At 47.8% G+C, this 19,182-nt stretch overlaps 1 protein-coding gene across 1 annotated transcript; it reads left to right on the top strand.

Annotated features, from left to right (window-relative positions):
* The first annotated feature begins 1,728 nt into the window (after nt 1-1,728).
* LOC104306296 (elongation of very long chain fatty acids protein 4) lies at nt 1,729-13,951 on the top strand. The gene is made up of 7 exons (XM_009907256.2): nt 1,729-1,831; nt 2,703-2,890; nt 6,161-6,241; nt 8,004-8,060; nt 9,997-10,111; nt 11,525-11,652; nt 13,587-13,951. The coding sequence occupies exons 1-7, from the start codon at nt 1,774-1,776 to the stop codon at nt 13,755-13,757; spliced, it is 798 nt and encodes a 265-aa protein (XP_009905558.2). The 5' UTR covers nt 1,729-1,773; the 3' UTR covers nt 13,758-13,951.
* The last annotated feature ends 5,231 nt before the right edge of the window (nt 13,952-19,182 follow it).

Raw genomic sequence — 19,182 nt, 5'->3', positions numbered from 1 at the left:
GAACTCTGTGATCTGGCTGTTAAGGAACTGTTTATATTCACAAGGCTCCTTAAAACACCTCTACACCACTGGAAGCAGCCTTACACTAGGCTACAGTTTTCCCTGCCACATAACTCACAAACTGCTCTACTGCAGCACAAGGAAGTAGGGGACAGGGCCAGAGGAGGTGTGGGGACTCCTGTTCAGCAGCCTGTGAGAAGAAAGCACAGAATAAACTGTGCTTTTCTCAGTAGCAGGAGGGGATAAAACTGAGGAAGCTGCTGCTGTGTATTTGCTAACAGAAAAAAAAACCCTAAACTAGGGCAGGTAACATCAGCTGCTGAAAGCAACTGCAGTAAAATCTTTCCTAGGTGATTTTCCAAATGCCATTGCAAAGGTGCTCCTGATGAAGAAAAGAAAGGGAGATGATCTTGAAGGTCTCTTCCAACCTGGTTTATTCTGTTCTATTCTATTCTATTTGGGAATATTCTACTTTAATATGCTACAGAGCATGCACAAGACAAACCAAAACAAACTTAGTGTATAAAGCCAAATGCCCATAACTTAAAGTTAACACCTCTGGGGTTCTGATTTAATCCCAGACTGCCTGCTGGCACCATGAATCTCCAAGAGTGCCTGCGGCAGGATGCAGCTATGCTGCCTGGTGTGTGCCCTCGTGTGAATGTTGTGCCTTCGGAAAAGGTATCACAGCATTGATCTCCTAAGGTGAACATGAGCCAGCAGTGTGCTCAGGTAGCCAAGAAGGCCAATGGCATCCTGGCCTGCATCAGAAATAGTTTGGCCATTAGGAGCAGGGAAGTCATTGTGCCCCTGGACTCAGCACTGGTGAGGCCACACCTTGAGTCCTGTGTCCAGTTCTGGGCCCCTCAGTTTAAGAAGGACATCGAGACACTTGAATGTGTCCAGAGAAGGGCAACAAGGCTGGGGAGAGGCCTTGAGCACAGCCCTGTGAGGAGAGGCTGAGGGAGCTGGGGTTGCTTAGCCTGGAGAAGAGGAGGCTCAGGGGAGACCTTCTTGCTCTCTACAACTACCTGAAGGGAGTTTGTAGGCAGGTGGGGGATGGTCTCTTCTCCCAGGCAACTACAGAATCACAGAATCACCAAGGTTGGAAGAGACCTCAAAGATCAAGTCCAACCTGTCACCACAGACCTCATGGCTAAACTAGCACCAGAAAAAGAGGACACAGTCTCAAGCTACACCAGGGGAAGTTTTGGCTCAAGGTGAGGGGAAAGTTCTTCACAGAGAGAGTAATTGGCCTTTGGAATATGCTGCCCAGGGAGGTGGTGTAGTCACCATCACTGGAGGTGCTCAAAAAAGGATTGGATGTGGGACTTGGAGCCATGGTTTGTTGCCCTGAGCTGTTAGCTATTAGGTAATAGGTTGGACTTGATGATCTCTTGAGGTCTTTTCCAACCTAGTTGATTCTCTGATTCTAGGTGGCACACAGAGCCTTCCTGGCTCTAGCATTTTGCATGCAGCTATTCAGAGTATGTTTAGAGGTGAATCTTCAATAAAATATCAAGCTCTGAAAATAGAAGTTAAACAGCTGATCATTACAAGGGAGTTACCTGCCTTTATTTGTTTTTTATAGCTGACTCTCATCCTGGTCAACATTTGAGTTCCTACAAAGGGCAAATTGTCCTCTTTTCACGATCTGCAGTCCTGAGGCCTTGTCTAAGGAAGCTTCCTTAGTCGAGACTCAGTCAAGGTTAGGATAAATGAGGTTAGCCTGCTCCTGGGAGTGCTAACTTCCATTTCTTTCCAGATCTTGTGATGGCTTCAACTTGGCATAAAGCTCAGGAATTCTACAGCTGGGTCCTTGAGAGTGGAGGTAGGTGCTGTCTTAAGGGGGAATTTGCATATAAATGGCATGATCATGCAGAATAAACCTAGAAGGAACAAGATCCTTACATGAGCCCACAGGATTTCTACTAAGCATATTTTCTGTCTTCTTTTTCCATGGTCATGAACTTCCCAAAAGTCTTAAAATACATCTCAGGGGCAGGCCAGCTGGTTCACAGTAAAGAATGAGGAGGAGGAGAATGGATGGTGTTGGGTGATAGGTTGGACTTGATGATCTCAAAGGTCTCTTCCAACCTGGTCTGGTCTATTCTATTCTATTCCATTCCACTCCACTCCACTCCACTCCACTCCACTCCACTCCACTCCACTCCACTCCATTCCATTCCACTCCACTCCACTCCACTCCATTCTATTCCATTCCATTCCATTCCATTCCATTCCATTCCATTCCATTCCATTCCATTCCATTCCACTCCACTCCACTCCACTCCACTCCACTCCACTTCTATTCTATTCCATTCCATTCCACTCCACTCCACTCCTCTTCTCTTCTCTTCTCTTCTCTTCTCTTCTCTTCTCTTCTCTTCTCTTCTCTTCTCTTCTCTTCTCTTCTCTTCTCTTCTCTTCTCTTCTCTTCTCTTCTCTTCTCTTCTCTTCTCTTCTCTTCTCTTCTCTTCTCTTCTCTTCTCTTCTCTTCTCTTCTCTTCTATTCTATTCCATTCCATTCCATTCCATTCCATTCCATTCCATTCCATTCCATTCCATTCCATTCCATTCCATTCCATGTGCTATGATTCCATGTTCTGTGACTCTATGACTCTGTGATTCAGTGTTCTGTGATTGTATGATTCTGCAGCATAGGGGATGTGCCAGCACTGGCTGCTTGTTTTGCATTTCAGACCCAAGGACAGCCCCATGGCCCCTGGTGCACTCTCCACTTCCAGTCACACTTCTCTTTGCCTCCTACCTCTCTGTTGTGAAACTGGGGCCCCTCTACATGCGCCAGCGGAAAGCGCTGGAGCTGCGCGGCCTGCTGATCGCCTACAATCTCACCATGATGGCATTATCAAGCTACATGTTTTATGAGGTGAGGAGACAGGACTGGCTCCTAGGTAAGCATCCAGGATGTGTTTGAAAGCCAGAGGCATTTCAATGGCTTTTGCTGATGGGCTCAAATGAAAGGAGGAGAAGCCAACTTGAACTTCACTCTGCTCTGGTGAGACCTCAGCTGGAGTGCTGTGTGCAGGTCTGGAGTCCTCAGTACAGGAAGGACATGGAGCTGATGGAGAGGGTCCAGAGGAGGGCCACACAAATGATCAGGGGCTTGGAACACCTCTGCTTCAAGGACAGGCTGAGGGAGCTGGGGTTGTGCAGCATGGAGAGGAGAAGGTTCCAGGGGGAACTAATAACAACCTTCCAGTACCTGAAGGGGGTTACAAGAAGGATGGAGATAACTGTTTACAAAGGCCTGCAGTGACAGGGTGAGGGCAATGGCTGCAAACTAGAGAAGAGTAGATTTAGACTGCATGTTAGGAACAAGTTCTTTACCATGAGGGTAGTGGAACACTGCAATAGGTTGCCCAGGGAGATAGTTAAGGCCCTGTCCCTGGATATATTCAACTTGAGCTCTGGATATATTCAACAGAGCTCTGAGCAACCTGATCTGTGAGCCTATGATCTAGTTGAGGATGTCCCTACTAATTGTAGAGAAGGTTGGACTAGAGTACCTTAAGAAGTCCCTTCCAATACAGTCCATTCTATGATTTAGAGGACGCAGTCTCAAACTGTGCCAGGGGAACTTTAGGCTTGAGGTGAGGAGAAAGTTCTTCCCAGAGAGAGTTGTTAGCCATTGGAATGTGCTGCCCAGGGAGGTGGTGGAGTCACCATCCCTGGAGGTGTTCAAGAGGGGAACGGATGTGGCACTTGGTGCCATGGTTTAGTAGTCATGAGGTGTTGGGTGACAGGTTGGACTTGATGATCTTTGAGGTCTCTTCCAACCTTATTGATTCTATGATTCCATGATTCTATGACTACATTTTTCCACAGGAGGAGCAGTATAGCCCTGGTGAAAGTGTAATTTCCAAAGCATGCCACATTTCCTCCCATTTCTTGATCTTCCTCTCCCTCATAAAATTAACATTGAGAGGTTCCTGGAAGAAGGGGTTGAATGTTGAGATCTCCCCAGTTGTGGGAGTGGATGGAGGACATGGAACCTCCTCAGGCCTAGTATCCTTGAGTACTGTTTCCAGTTCTGGGTCCCTCAGTTTAGGAAAGATGTTGAGTTGCTGGAAGGTGTCCAGAGAAGGGCAATGAAGCTGGGGAGGAGTCTGGAGCACAGCCCTGTGAGGAGAGGCTGAGGGAGCTGGGGTTGCTTAGCCTGGAGAAGAGGAGGCTCAGGGGAGACCTTCTTGCTCTCTACAACTCCCTGAAGTGAGGTTGTAGCGAGGAGGGGGTTGGTCTCTTCTCCCAGGCAACCAGCACCAGAACAAGAGGACACAGTCTCAAGCTGCACCAGGGGAGGTTTAGGCTGGATGTTAGGAAGAAGTTCTTCCCAGAAAGAGAGACTGGCCATTGGAATGTGCTGCCCAGGGAGGTGATGGAGTCACCATCACTGGAGGTGTTTAGGAAGAGATTAGATGAGGCACTTGATGCCATGGTTTAGTTGTTTAGGGGGTGTTGGGTGACAGGTTGGACTTGATGATCTCACAGGTCTCTTCCAACCTGGTTAATTCTAATTCTACCCAGACTTACACTGTCCTCTCCAAGAGTGCCAAGTACACTGCAGCATCCTCTGCAGCCTCTCTGCAAGCCTTTCCCTAGTTGATGTAGACCACCAAAAACTCTTCAAGGGAACTTTGGCCACAGAGGTTTGAGAAAAATGTTGCTGTTGACAAATTTGCTCTTTTCCTTTACAGCACAATTTGTTATGTTTGAAGCAAACTGCAGTTTTGGGGGGGGCAAATACAGCTATGAGAATTGCTTGTCTGTGCTTGGTTGTTCTGTTAGACCTGTCACTTTGTGCAGGTTATGGCTTTCCCACTAACAGGCAAATTCAATCAGCAAAATCTGAGCAGGTCCAGAGGAGGGCCATGAAGATGAGCAGAGGGCTGGAGCTCCTCTCCTCTGTAGACAGTCTGAGGGAGATGGGGTTGTGCAGTCTGGAGAAGGCTCCAAGGAGACTTAATTGTGGCCTTTCAATATCTGAAGGGGGATACAAGAAAGCTGATGAGAGACTTTCAGGGTGTCAGGTAGGCATAGGAATAGGGACACTGAAGCAAAACTAAGGGGAGATTCAGGTTGGATATTAGGAAGAAGTTCTTCCCCATGAGGGTGGTGAGAGACTGGCACAGGTTGCCCAGGGAGGTGGTGGAAGCCTCATCTCTGGAAGTTTTGAAGGCCAGGCTGGATGTGGCTGTGAGCAACCTGCTCTAGTGTGAGGTGTCCCTGCCCATGGCAGGGGGATTGGAACTGGCTGATTCTTGAGGTCTCTTCCAACTCTGAAATTTCTGTGATTCTGTGAAATCAGAAGAGGATAGGACCTCTGCAGAGGAAAGCAGTGTATGTTCAGAGAGAGGCTGAAGCTTAAAAGTCACTGTTCACTTCCTTCTGAAGTGTTTTTGAGCACTCCAGTGATTACAGAAAGAATGACAGATATGCCCAGACCAAATTTTCATTTCACATTCCAACAAGGGTGTGAAGTACTTTGTCTTTGTTTTGGAACTATTTGTTCAGCTGTAGAAATTTAAGAAGGACATTGAGACTCTTGAACGTGTCCAGAGAAGGACAGTGAGGCTGGGGAGAGGTTTGGAACACAGTCCTATGAGGAGAGGCTGAGGGAGCTGGGGTTGCTTAGCCTGGAGAAGAGGAGGCTCAGGGAAGACCTTCTTGCTGTCTACAACTACCTGAAGGGAGGTTGTAGCCAGGAGGGGGTTGGTCTCTTCTCCCAGGCAACCAGCACCAGAACAAGAGGACACAGTCTCAAGCTGCACCAGGGGAGGTTTAGGCTGGATGTTAGGAAGAAATTCTTCATAGAGTTATTGGCCATTGGAATGCGCTGCCCAGGCAGGTGGTGGAGTCACCATCCCTGGAGGTGTTCAAGAGGGGATTGGACGTGGCACTTGGTGCCATGGTTTAGATGTCAGGAGGTATTAGGTAATAGATTGGACTTGATGATCTCTGAGGTCTTTTCCAATCTTACTGATTCTATGATTCTATGTTTTTTTTTCTGCCAGTGAGCGCCAGATTCAGTCCCTATTACCTGAGCATTAATATAAACACCTTTTATTGGGGGGTGGGGGGAGGGGTCAGATGCTGTTGGTCAGAGAAATGGATCTCTTTAGCTTTTCTTTTGTTTCAGTTTCTAGTGACTTCAGTCTTGGGCAACTACAGCTACCTGTGCCAGCCAGTGGACTACAGCCAAAGTGAACTAGGAATGAGGGTACAGTTCTATAAAAGGCTTGCATGAGGCCCTGCTCTTCCCATGGGTATCCAGATTCTTCTGCTCACAAAAACAATTTGCATGCTTAAGAAGGCTTTTGCTCCAGTTTGCTGCTTGTAAAGCTGTGCCTCTGAGTTGTCTGCTTCAGTAGCTGTGCTTTGCTTTTAGCTCTCTCTAGGTTAATCTTCTCAGTCAACACAGCCATCCAGGTTCTCTCTGATCAGTAGAGTGATCAATTAGAGGGTAGGAGAGCTCTGCAGAGGGACCTTGACAGGCTGGACAGATGAGCAGAGTCCAAGGGCATGAGATTGAACACATCCAAGTGCCAGGTTCTACGCATTGGCCACAACAACCCCATGCAGAGCTACAGGCTGGGGTCAGAGTGGCTGGAGAGCAGCCAGGCAGAAAGGGACCTGGGGGTACTGGTTGATAGTAGGCTGAACATGAGCTAGCAGTGTGCCCAGGTGGCCAAGAGGGCCAATGGCATCCTGGCCCGGATCAGGAACAGTGTGGCCAGCAGGAGCAGGGAAGTCAATCTGCCCTGTACTCAGCACTGGTTAGGCCACACCTTGAGTCCTGTCTCCAGTTCTGGGCCCCTCAGTTTAGGAAAGATGTTGAGTTGCTGGAAGGTGTCCAGAGAAGGGCAACAAAGCTGGGGAGGGGTTGGGAGCACAGCCCTGTGAGGAGAGGCTGAGGGAGCTGGGGTTGCTTAGCCTGGAGAAGAGGAGGCTCAGGGGAGACCTTCTTGCTGTCTACAGCTACCTGAAGGGAGGTTGTAGCCAGGAGAGGGTTGTTCTCTTCTCCCAGGCAACCAGCACCAGAACAAGAGGACACAGTCTCAAGCTGTGCCAGGGGAGGCTTAGGCTGGATGTTAGGAAGAAATTCTTCTCAGAAAGAGAGATTGGCCATTGGAATGTGCTGCCCAGGGAGGTGGTGGAGTCACCATCACTGGAGGAGTTTAGGAAGAGACTGGATGGGGTGCTTGGTGCCATGGTTTAGTTGATTAGATGATGTTGGATGATAGGTTGGACTCAATGGTCTCAAAGGTCTTTTCCAACCTGGTTAATTCAATTCAATTCAATTCAATTCAATTCAATTCAATTCAATTCTGTTCTGTTCTGTTCTGTTCTGTTCTGTTCTAACATGGATGTCTATTATTGGCATTGCAAGTACTGAAACAGATGTGTCTGTTTCCACTGCCCATATAAATATTCTGGGTGATCACTAGCAATGACAAAACTGATTTTTATAGCCACAGCTTTGCAATCTTAGTCCACATTTCTTTTAGCAGGGAGATTTGGCTAAAACTGATCATTGTCTGACCATCAGAGCAAGGTTTGCATCTCACCACCTTTAGCTTTCCAAACTGCTGCCTGAGGGTTTGGGCTTCATTTTTTTCCCCCTTGCTTGAATTCAGAGCTGTTCTGCTTTGCCCCCAGATATAAGCAGGCTTTGAAGGGATGCTAGCATGGATGTTACCTTTGCAGTTTTTCAGGTGCCTGCCATCAGGCTAGAAACACTTTCTGAGCAGCTCACCCTTGCCATGTCAGAGCAAGCAGCTCAGCTAACAAAGCACCTAAGCAACCCTTAATGCCTTTCCCCTTCCCAGCTCAACCAAACAAAACCACAGCCATAAAAGAGCCTCCCCCCACCCCGGTTTTTCCCCTTTGGGTGGGCTGTGTGCACATAGGGTATAGCTGAAAATCTCAGGCCAGGAGCGGAGCTTTGGGGTCTAACAGCGTTTCTTTGTGCTGCCCAGCAGATGGCAAGAGTGTGTTGGTGGTTCTTCTTCTCCAAAGTCATCGAGCTGCTTGACACGGTAAGGAGGGCTCAGCTCGGCTCCACCGCGGGGCTGGTGCTGCAAAGAAATCACTGCCGTGTCAGAAAGGGCAGGGGTGCCGACAGCTGATGTGCTCGGCTGAGCCTGTATTGATCTGGCTGATGCCTTTCAGTAAATGCTGTTTTCAAGTGTTCTGCCCTTCCCTTTTGTGGCCATAAGGATGTGCCTGTTAAAGCAGTGGGCACAGCTTCAGTGTCTTTAAGTGCATGTGGCGTGCAAGAGTCCAGCTCTGCCGCTGGAGATCATGCTGCTAGGTTTCCTCAGCATCTCCTTTCCAGAAGAATTGCTGCTGTGCCAGTTTGCCTGCCTCTGTTCCAGGGGATCAGAGATCACAGGCTCACAGGATGTTAGGGGCTGGAAGGGATGTCTGGAGATCTTCAAGTCCAGCCCCTCTGCCAGAGCAGGACCATAGAATCTAGCACAGGTCATGCAGGAATGCATCCAGAAAGGGCTTGCAAGCCTCCAGAAAAGGAGACTCCACAACCTCTCTAGGCAGCCTGTTCCAGTGCTCTGAGACCCTCACAGCAAAGAAGTTCCTCCACATGTTGAAGTGGAACTTCCTGTGCTGTAATTTGCATCCACTGTTCCTTGTCCTATGCCAGGGCAGAAGTGAGCAGAGGCTGTCCTCTCCTTCCTGACACCCAGCCCTCAGATATTTATAGACATTGATTAGATCCCTCTCAGTCTTCTCCTCTCCAGACTGAACAGCCCCAGGGCTCTCATCCTTTCCTCACAAGGCAGTTCTCCAGTCCCTTCATCATCTTTGTAGCCCTCCAGCACCCTTCCTGCGGCTGGGCATTCCCCTCTAATCACCATGCTAGGGGAGATGCTTTAACCTTGGCTGGTGACAGCTGGTCCCCCAAAATCTTAACTACCAGCTGATTAAGACTGTCAGCCAGGGTCAGCCAGGGTCTGCATTGCCTGGCTGGCTGAGTAACAGCAGTTAGCTGAGCAGCAAAGAAACTGCAGATGTACAGGTGTGTGTCCTGCTGCAAACTATCTCTGTTGTGTGTCAAATATTTGTGTCCCATGTGAAATGGAAAGTTTCCTTGAGAACACCACCAATCTATAACTGCTCTTTGGGTCTTCTATACTATAAATGAACTAAATAGATGGCTTGAACTGACAGAGCAATGCCACCTCTCTGCTTGGTCAGCAGGGTTAAGCTGGCATCCTAGCCTGAAGAATGGGATTCTTTAGAATGAGCATTGTTTTCCTTTGTCCACCCAGCAGTGATTTATTCACATTTTTACTACTTTCTGTTCAAGAGCTGTGAACATTTTTTAAAGGCATAGCCTGAAACTACCACAGAGACCTGAATAATCCAAAGGTAAAAATGGTTGGGGCTCTGTGGAAGAAATTCTCTGCCTGTTGGTTTCTCCCTACTCCAAGAAGAGGCTCACAGGAGACGTTATTGCTCCCTACAACTACCTAAAAGGAAATTGTAGACAAGTGGGGGTTGGTCTCTTCTCCCAGGCGACCAGCACCAGAACAAGAGGACACAGTCTCAAGCTGCACCAGGGGAGGTTTAGGCTGGAGGTGAGGAGAAAGTTCTTCCCAGAAAGAGCTGTTGGCCATTGGAATGTGCTGCCCAGGGAGGTGGTGGAGTCACCCCCCCTGGAAGTGTTCATAAAAGGACTGGATGTGGCACTTGGTGCCATGGTTTAGTTGCCCTGAGGTGTTAGGTACTAGGCAGTAGGTTGGACTTGATGATCTCTGTGGTCTTTCCCAACCTGCTCGGTTCCATGAGTCTATGAATACAGGATCATTCAATTCCACCAGCAGCAGAGAAAATGGATTGGGGAGGTTGAGAGTCATCACTAACTGTGCTGCTCAGATTTTTTTTTGTTTGGTGGAAAATCTTTTTTGCCTGAAGACATCAACTGAAGGTTTTCCTTTGCCTGGCTTCTTTCAGGTGTTCTTTATTCTGCGCAAGAAACAAGAGCAGGTGACCTTTCTGCACGTGTACCATCACGGCACTATGCTCTTCAACTGGTGGTCAGGGGTCAAATATGTGCCTGGAGGACAAGGTATGCTTCTGTGGACCCCTTGTGTTTCAGTTGTTCCTTCTCCTGTGGAGGTAGCCTAAAGAGTGCAGACGGACTGATGGGCAGGTAGGAAGCTCGCCCTCTTCCGTGTGGGTTTCAGTTGATGCCATCTGCCATCAGCTCTTTGAGCTATTTGGACTGAGAGATAAGGAACATAATATGTGACCATAAGGAAAAGCTTTTGAGGGTTTTGAAAAGATGGTGACAAAACACTGGAACAGGCTGCCCAGAGAGGTTGTGGAGTCTCCTTTTCTGCAGACATTCAAAACCTACCTGGAGACCCTCCTGTGTGACCTGCTCTAGGTGATCCTGTTCTGGCAGGGGGGTTGGACTGGAGGATCTTTTGAGGTCCCTTCCAACCCCTAACATTCTGTGATTCTGTGATTCACTGCCTCCTCCAGAATGTATCCAAACAGAGACAATAACATCCTCCACAAGGTCCATATATGTCTCCACCAAAACAACTGCTCCCTCACTCTGCCATTCAGCTGGGCCTGGTGCTGCAGCCCAGCCTTCAGTTTTCTCTTTCTTGTTCTGTGTCTAGCCCAGTCCCCACTCCCTTTCTGGTCTGTATGCAGACTGTTACTCCTTTTTGCTCCACTAAAGGAGGACCACCTGAGTATTAGGCCACTATAGGTAGGCTCTATACAAGAGTCTGTTTTGGGAAACCACTTTCACTACATGGCTTTCACACTAGAATGTTATGAAACTCATAGGTCAGAAGAGCAGGAATTCCTTCTTCTGCCTTGGAAGCTCTTCTCTGTCTCTGAACACTATATATGGGATAGACATATGCTGAAAGGAGGAGGGAGAGTGTGACATGCTTCTCAGGCAGAATCTGGATGGAAGATTCCTGCATAGCAGTGATATGATGTGGTCTGAAATCATCATAGAATCAGAGAATTGTTAGGGTTGGAAGAGACCTCAAGGATCATCCAGTTCCAAACCCCCTGCCATGGGCAGGGACATCTCACACTACATCAGGTTGGCCTTAAAAACACCCAGAGATGAGGTTTCCACCACCTCCCTGGGCTATTCCAGTCTCTCACCACCCTCACGGGGAAGAACTTCTTCCTCACATCCATTCTGAATCTACCCACTTCTAGTTTTGTTCCATTCCCCCTAGTCCTATCACTACCAACACCCTAAAAAGTCCCTCCCCAGCTTTCTTGTAGCCTGCTTTAGATACTGGAAGGCCACAGTGAGGTCTCCTCAGAGCCTCCTCTTCTCCAGACTGAACAGCCCCAACTCTCTCAGTCTGTCCTCATAGGAGAGGAGCTCCAGCCCTCTTATGAAGACAGACTGAGTCTCATCATAGTAGCTATGAGACCATCAAAGGGTTAGTCATGAATAGTTTGTGTGTGTCTTACTCATCCTGACTTCTTTACTCCTCAGCCTTCTTTATAGGGATGCTAAACTCCTTTGTACACATCTTCATGTATGGCTACTATGCCCTGGCCAGCCTGGGACCACAGATGCACCGTTACCTCTGGTGGAAACGTTACCTAACCATCATGCAGCTGGTAATGACTTCCATGTGTTTGTCTCTGCACTCATCTCTCATTTGTGGTGGTTCCTGCTGTCTGTATCTTTCCCCTTACCCACCCAAGTTGCTCTCTGTGCTGCCTGTGGAGACCACCTGGTCTTTAGTGTCCTGGTGCACCGCTGTGGTGATGTGCTCTGAATGGGACTTGCTCAAAGCAAGAAAGAGGCCTTCAGTAACCACACAAACTAAGAAGCCCTCACCTTCATGGCTGGAAGAAAAGAGGAAAACTACCAATTATATTTCTCCCTTTTCTATGTGACAGTCTTTTTTTCCCTCTCTGGAGCCCTGAAAACAATCTGATTTTGAGAGGTGCAGGGATACTTTGGATGCTGAATAGAGCAGGGGATTGGGAAGCCTTCATTCCTACTTCTTCAAGAAGGAAGAATATGTCTAACTGCAGGCAAACAAGCAAGTTGAAGAAAAATAGAACCACAGAATGGCTTGGGTTGGAAGGCACTTTGAAAGGCTATCCTAGCCCAACCCCCTGCAGGCATCAGGGGCATTCTCCATTAGATCAGGTTGCCCAGAGCCCTGTGAAGCCTGACCTTGAATATCTCCAAGGATGGGGCAACCTGCTGCAGTGTTCCACCACCCTCATGGCACAGAACTTGTTTCCAACATCCAATCTAAAGCTGCTCTTCTCTCATTTCAAACCATTGCTCCTTGTCCTATCCCTGCAGGCCTTTGCAAGCGGTCCCTCTGGCAGCCTTCTTGGAGGCCCCCTTTGGAATCCTTTAGGTTTTTCCTTCCCTTATCTCTAAAGGTTGACAAATCCTGACAGCCTTGTGGGTTTTTTTTCACACACACAGCATCAAATCAGTGCTCCAGACAAGGACAATGCTAAGAGTTAAGCATGTGCAAAAGTTAATTTGACACAATGAGACCTTATGCAAAGGGGGAAAAAAAAGCATGCAGTTGCCAGAGAAGAGGAAGGTAAAATAGTGGTGCACTGAAGGCTGGTCCAGAGCTCTTATTTATCCTGAATGGTGAAATCAGAACAAGAAAGCATTGCATGAGATTAAAAGGTATTTGTGATGCAAAGTAAAGCAGAATAAATCAGTTTTTAATTTCCCTTACTTTTGGTAGGTAGAACTCATTGCTTCAGAGTATTAAGACAGGTGAAAATAGAGTGAGAATAGGATGGGATGGGATGGGATGGGATAGGATAGAATAGAATAGAATAGAATAGAAGTAGGATAGGATAGGATAGGATAGGATAGGATAGGATAGGATAGGATAGGGTAGAATGGAATAGAATAGAATAGAATAGAATAGAATAGAATAGAATAGAATAGAATAGAATAGGGTAGAATGGAATAGGATAGGATAGGATAGGATAGGATAGGATAGGATAGGATAGGATAGGATAGGATAGGATAGGATAGGATAGGATAGGATAGGATAGGATTAACCAGGTTAATGGGGGCAGGGGGGAAGATGAATGTTCAAATGAATAAAAGTAGCACCTGTGGTTCCTCTCTGTAAGCTAAAATGCAAACCAAAATCATTATGGGTGTAACAATCTGATTGCCAGAGGGGAAGAGCAGTCTCCCACCTTTAATTCCCATATTCTGAGGTCTCAGTTGATGTCCTGTGACAGAGAAGTGGCATTAAGGGCAGTAGGGCTGCTTCTAGGCAGCAGAGGTTGGATTCCAAACCCACTCCCTGCAGCACTGGGCAAGCCTCAGTGTTTGGTGGACATGTGGCATCTCTTCATGTTCAGAAAACACTCTTGGCCTTAAAAGAGAAGCTCTCAGAGATGTCTGGAGAGGCAAGAAGGTGATAGCCTGGGTTGAGAACACTGCTAGGATGTTGTGATCCTCTTCATGAACGACCCCAGCAGTCAGCTGAGGCATGTCTCATGTAGGTCCCCTAATCTGGCTGCTTCTCTGTTTTCTTCCCCCCTTGCAGTGCCAGTTTGTAGCCATCGCTGCTCATTCCTCCTACAACCTCTTCACAGAATGTCCATTCCCTGATGGCTTCAACACTGCAGTCTTCCTCTACATTCTCAGCCTCATTGCTCTCTTCCTGCACTTCTACTATGGGACCTACATTAAAGGAAAGCAGGAGAAGCTAACTTAAAGAAAATCAAAGAGGAGACAGAGCACATTCTGATGAACTTGACCATTCTCTGCTGCTTCCAACATAAGTGCATGAGGAAGATGCATTTGGGTGGTGTGTGTAAGGTTCCTCTATGCAGTCTCACAGTTGCCTTCAAATATCTCAAGCTAGGAATTCAAAAGGAATAACAACCTCAGGGATCAAGGTATTAAGGAGCAGGCTTAATTAAGCTGATGCAAAGCCAAGCCAAATAGTCATCAGTATAGCAGCCCTTGTGAAATTAGCACCAGAAGATCACAGGATCACAGGATGTCAGGGGTTGGAGGGGACCCAAAGAGATCTGAGTCCAACCCTCCTGCCAGAGCAGGACCATACAATCCAGCTCAGGTCACAGAGGAATGCACCCAGATCGGCCTTGAAAGTCTCCAGGGAAGGAGATTCCACAACTTCTCTGGGCAACCTGTTCCAGTGCTCTGTGACCCTTACAGTAAAGAAGTGCCCCATCTCCTTCCCTTCCATCTATTAGCTTGGTTTTCAAGGTCTAGCATCCAACCATGATACACAGGATCACAGGATGTTAGGGGTTGGAAGAGACCTCTGGAGATCTTCCAGTCCAACCCCCCTGCCAGAGCAGGACCATAGAATCTAGCACAGGTCACACAGGAGTCCTTGGCTCATTTCTTAGGCTACAGAGGATTTCTTTGCATTTATAAGACTACCTCACCTCACCATTGTAGATCAGGCAGGGTCAGGTGCCTCCAGCCTTTGAAAGCAGTGTCCAGGTACCAGCAGCAGCCAGGAACCTCTTGCTCTTCATCCCAGCTTTTCCAACTAAAGAAGGTCCCAGCAGGAATGGGGTGAATTACAGCTGTATGGCCCTGATGGCTTAATTCTATGTTGAAGGATGAAGGAAGTTGGTTGCTATGTCAAACTGGGGAGGTGCTTCTGATCTTTCATGACCCTGAGATTAAAGAACAGCAGCAGCCAGGAACCTGTGCTCTTCATCCCAGCTTTTCCAACTGAAGAAGGTCCCAGCAGGAATGGGGTGAATTACAGCTGTATGGCCCTGATGGCTTAATTCTATGTTGAAGGATGAAGGAAGTTGGTTGCTATGTCAAGCTGGGCAGGTGCTTCTGATCTTTCATGATCCTGAAGCTAAAGAAGGCCTTGGCACCTTCAACCTAAGAAAGGAACTAATGGAGTAAGAATCATCATCATTTTCTGGAATGCTTATTTGCCTTTGGTTGCTCTCATACCAACAGAGAACATTTGATGCATGAAAGCTGCTTAGCTTCCTTCTTAGAGATGGCATTATTTGTGAATGGAAAGAATAGATTGAGGTTCTCTATTCATTGCTCTGTTTCCCACCTCCCCCCCACCCCTCCCTTAGCATTTCTTGTTATTAAGATTATTATTGAATGATTTTGCTTCTCATCCAAGATAAAATGTTTCACACTACCATAAGCATTCCCCTCCACTGCCTAACTTGTGCAGCTATGCAGAAAAAAATGCATGAAGTCAATTCACTGGCTAGTGCAAAGCTGCATAGATCACAGCATGTTAGGGGTTAGATGGCACCTCTGGAGATCTTCCACTCCAACCCCCTTGCCAGAGCAGGACCATAGAATCCAGCACAGGTCACACAGGAGTGCATCCAGACAGGGCTGAAAAGTTTCCAGAGGAGACTCCACAACCTATCTGGGAAGCCTGTTCCAGTGCTCTGTGACCCTTAAACTAAAGAAGTTCTTCCTCATGTTGAGGTGGAACCTCCTGTGCTGTAGTTTCCATCCATTGCCCCTTGTCCTATCCCAGGGCACAAGTGAGCAGAGCCTGTCACTTCCTTCCTGACACCCAGCCCTCATCAGTTTATAGACATTGATTGGATCCCCTCTCAGTCTTCTCCTCTCTAGACTGAACAGCTCCAGGTCTCTGAGCCTCTCCTCATCAGGCAGTGCTCCAGTCCCTCCATCATCCTTGTATATCTCTATTGGACTCTCTTGAGTAGATCCCTGTCCCTCCTGAACTGGGGAGCCCAGAACTGGATGCAATAATCCAGGTGTGGCCTCACCAGTGCAGAGCAGAGAGGGAGGATCAGCTCCCTGGATCTGTTGGACATGCAGATAACTTACTGGTCGTCCTGTCTCCAATTCTGGGCTCCTCTGTTTAGGAAAGATGTGGAGTTGCTGGAAAGTGTCCAGAGAAGGGCAACAAAGCTGGGGAGGGGTTTGGAGCACAGCCCTGTGAGGAGAGGCTGAGGGAGCTGGGGTTGCTTAGCCTGCAGAAGAGGAGGCTCAGGGCAGACCTTCTTACTGTCTACAACTACCTGAAGGGAGGTTGCAGCCATGTGGGGGTTGGTCTCTTCTCCCATGCAACCAGCACCAGAACAAGAGGACACAGTCTCAAACTGTGCCAGGGGAGGTTTAGGCTGGATGTTAGGAAGAAATTCTTTCCAGAAAGAGTGGTTGGCCATTGGAATGTGCTGCCCAGGGAGGTGGTGGAGTCACCATCAATGGAGGTGTTTAGGAAGAGACTGGCTGAGGCACTTGGTGCCATGGTTTAGTTGCTTAGATGGTGTTGGATGATAGGTTCGACTCGATGATCTTAGAGGTCTTTTCCAACCTGGTTAATTCTGTATTCTGAATGGAGGGGTAGCCAAGCTTAGCAAAGGACTTTTGAGGGCACAGCTGTGTGCAAGTCTCCACCTTTTGAAATCTGGGTCATTACACGTTGTTAGAGAAGTCTACATTACAAGATACACAGCATAATGCAAGTGGCCTTCTGAAATGCATGGGCCTCCTATCTGGTAGTGCTCAGCATCTTTCCTGCTGTTCAGCTCAGTGTAAATTATGGATGTCCTGATCAAATTACTTTTGAATTAACCAGACCATTTACTCAGTGGTTATTTTCTCTCTGAAGGCAAATGAGAGGGATTCTCATTTTAATCAAAACAAAAATGCAGAAAAGAAAAATCAATTACTATTTAATGTGGGTTTGTTGTTGGGTTGTTTTTTTTCCCCCCTCATCACTGTGTGATGGAAAGTTTCCAGAGGAACTGAGGCTTAAAATTGCAAGGCAATGTAAAATGCAGGAATATGGATTGAGTATTAGCTATTGATTTCTTCTTCTTCTTTTCTTCTTCTTCTACTCTTAGAAAATAGAATAGAATAGAATAGAATAGAATAGAATAGAATAGAACAGAATAGAATAGACCAGGTTGGAAGAGACCTTCGAGATCATCACATCCAACCTATTATCCAACACCATCTAATCAACTAAACCATGCAACCGAGCACCGTATCAAGTCTCTTCCTAAACACCTCCAGTGACTCCACCACCTCCCCAGGCAGCACATTCCAATGGGCAATCACTCTGTCTGTGTAGAACTTCTTCCTAACATCCAGCCTAAACCTCCCCTGGCACAGCTTGAGACTGTGTCCTCTTGTTCTGGTGCTGGTTGCCTGGGAGAAGAGACCAACCCCCACCTGGCTACAACCTCCCTTCAGGTAGTTGGAGACAGCAAGAAGGTCTCCCCTGAGCCTCCTCTTCTCCAGGCTAAGCAACCCCAGCTCCTTCAGTCTCTCCTCACAGGGCTGTGCTCCAGACCCCTCCCCAGCCTTGTTGCCCTTCTCTGGACACCTTCCAGCAACTCAACATCTTTCCTAAACTGAGGGGCCCAGAACTGGACACAGGACTCAAGGTGTGGCCTAACCAGTGCTGAGTCCAGGGACAGAATGACTTCCCTGCTCCTGCTGGCCACACTCTTCTTGATCCAGGCCAGGATGCCATTGGCCTTCTTGGTCACCTGGGCACACTGCTGGCTCATGTTCAGCCATCTGTCAACCAGTACCCCCATGTCCCTTTCTGCCTGGCTGCTCTCCAGCCACTCTGACCCCAGCCTGTAGCACTGCATGGGGTTGCTGTGGCAATGTGGGTGGCTTTAAACAGCAACAACACCATGAAAGGCTTAGGAATTACTCTGGACAATTAATAAAGCAAAATCAAAGCACAGCAGACTGTATATCATAGAGCAAATGAAAATCTGCTTGCTACAGATGTAAAACACCTCCGAGCCAAACGTTCAAACACAAAGATCAGCTGACTGAACAGGGTGAACCTGCTGAATTCATTAATTAATAACTTTTGAGGATTAGGGCTTGATAAATGGAGTGCTCACATCCAGATGTTTGCTGTGATTTCTCAATGGCCTTGGACTTAATCCTGCTGAACAGGAAATCTGAGTCTTTTCTCTGGGGTCTCCCTTCGGGACTGTGGCATTCTCTCTCCCTGGCCTGAATCATCTCAACACAGGATCAGGCTGCTGGGGAATTAACTAAGTGAAGGAGGCACAGATTTGCCTTTAACCCTTTCGGTTTCTTCTCAGACTCCCTCACCATCTGCCACGATGGGAATGTTAGTCAACATATGGAAAAGAAAAAAGGCACCCAGACACATTTATGGGGTCCCTGTCCCCACAGAAAGTGTCCAAGCAGACACATTTAGTCCCACCACCACTGAGGAGGAGGAGGGCTGTGGGCAGATTAAGGCTCAAGAGGCTGATCACAGAATCACAGAAACATTCAGGTTGGAAAAGACCCTCAGGATCACCAAGGCCAACCCAGAACCCTACTCTACAAGGCTGACCCCTAAACCATAGCCCCAAGCACCACATCCAAACCACCTTGAAACACAGCCAGGCTTGGGGGCTCAACCACCTCCCTGGGCAGCACATTCCAATGCCTGACCACTCTTGCCCTGAAAAAATTGTTCCTAATGTGCAGTCTAAACCTACCCAGTGGCAGCTTGAGGCCATTCCCTCTTGTTCTATCATTAATTACCTGGGAGAGCAGACCAGCACCAGCCTCTCCTCAATGTCCTTTCAGGTAGCTGTAGATAGCAATGAGGTCTCCCCTCAGCCTCCTCTTTTCCAAACTAACCATCCCCAGCTCCTTCAGTTGCTCTTCATCAGGTTTTTTCTCCAGGCCCTTCCCCAGCTTCCTTGCCCTCCTCTGCACTGGCTCCAGCACCTCCACAGCTCTCCTGTATTGAGGTGCCCCAAAACCTGCCATGGTAGTTGTGGGATAAATCACTACTGGTGCTGTGTGGACCAGACTGGGGGCTGAAAAAGCAATGTGCCAGACAGAGGGCACAAGAGCAGCTGTTAACTGGAGCTGGTAGTGGAAGCTGAAGGGAATGGTAAATCATAGAATCATAGAATCAACCAGGTTGGAAAAAACCTCAGAGATCATCAAGTCCAACCTATTACCTAACACCTCAGGACAACTAAAACATGGATGCAAGTGCCCTTTTTGAACACCTCCAGGGATGGTGACTCCACCACCTCCCTGGGCAGCACATTCCAATGGCCAATCTCTCTTTCTGGGAAGAACTTTCTCCTCACCTCCAGCCTAAACCTCCCCTGGTGCAGTTTGAGACTGTGTCCTCTTGT

This window comes from Dryobates pubescens, chromosome Z (assembly GCF_014839835.1).
Source record: "Dryobates pubescens isolate bDryPub1 chromosome Z, bDryPub1.pri, whole genome shotgun sequence".
NCBI lineage: Eukaryota > Metazoa > Chordata > Aves > Piciformes > Picidae > Dryobates > Dryobates pubescens.
The sequence above is the reverse complement of the archived record's forward strand: the minus strand, read 5'-3'. Positions and strand labels throughout refer to the sequence as shown.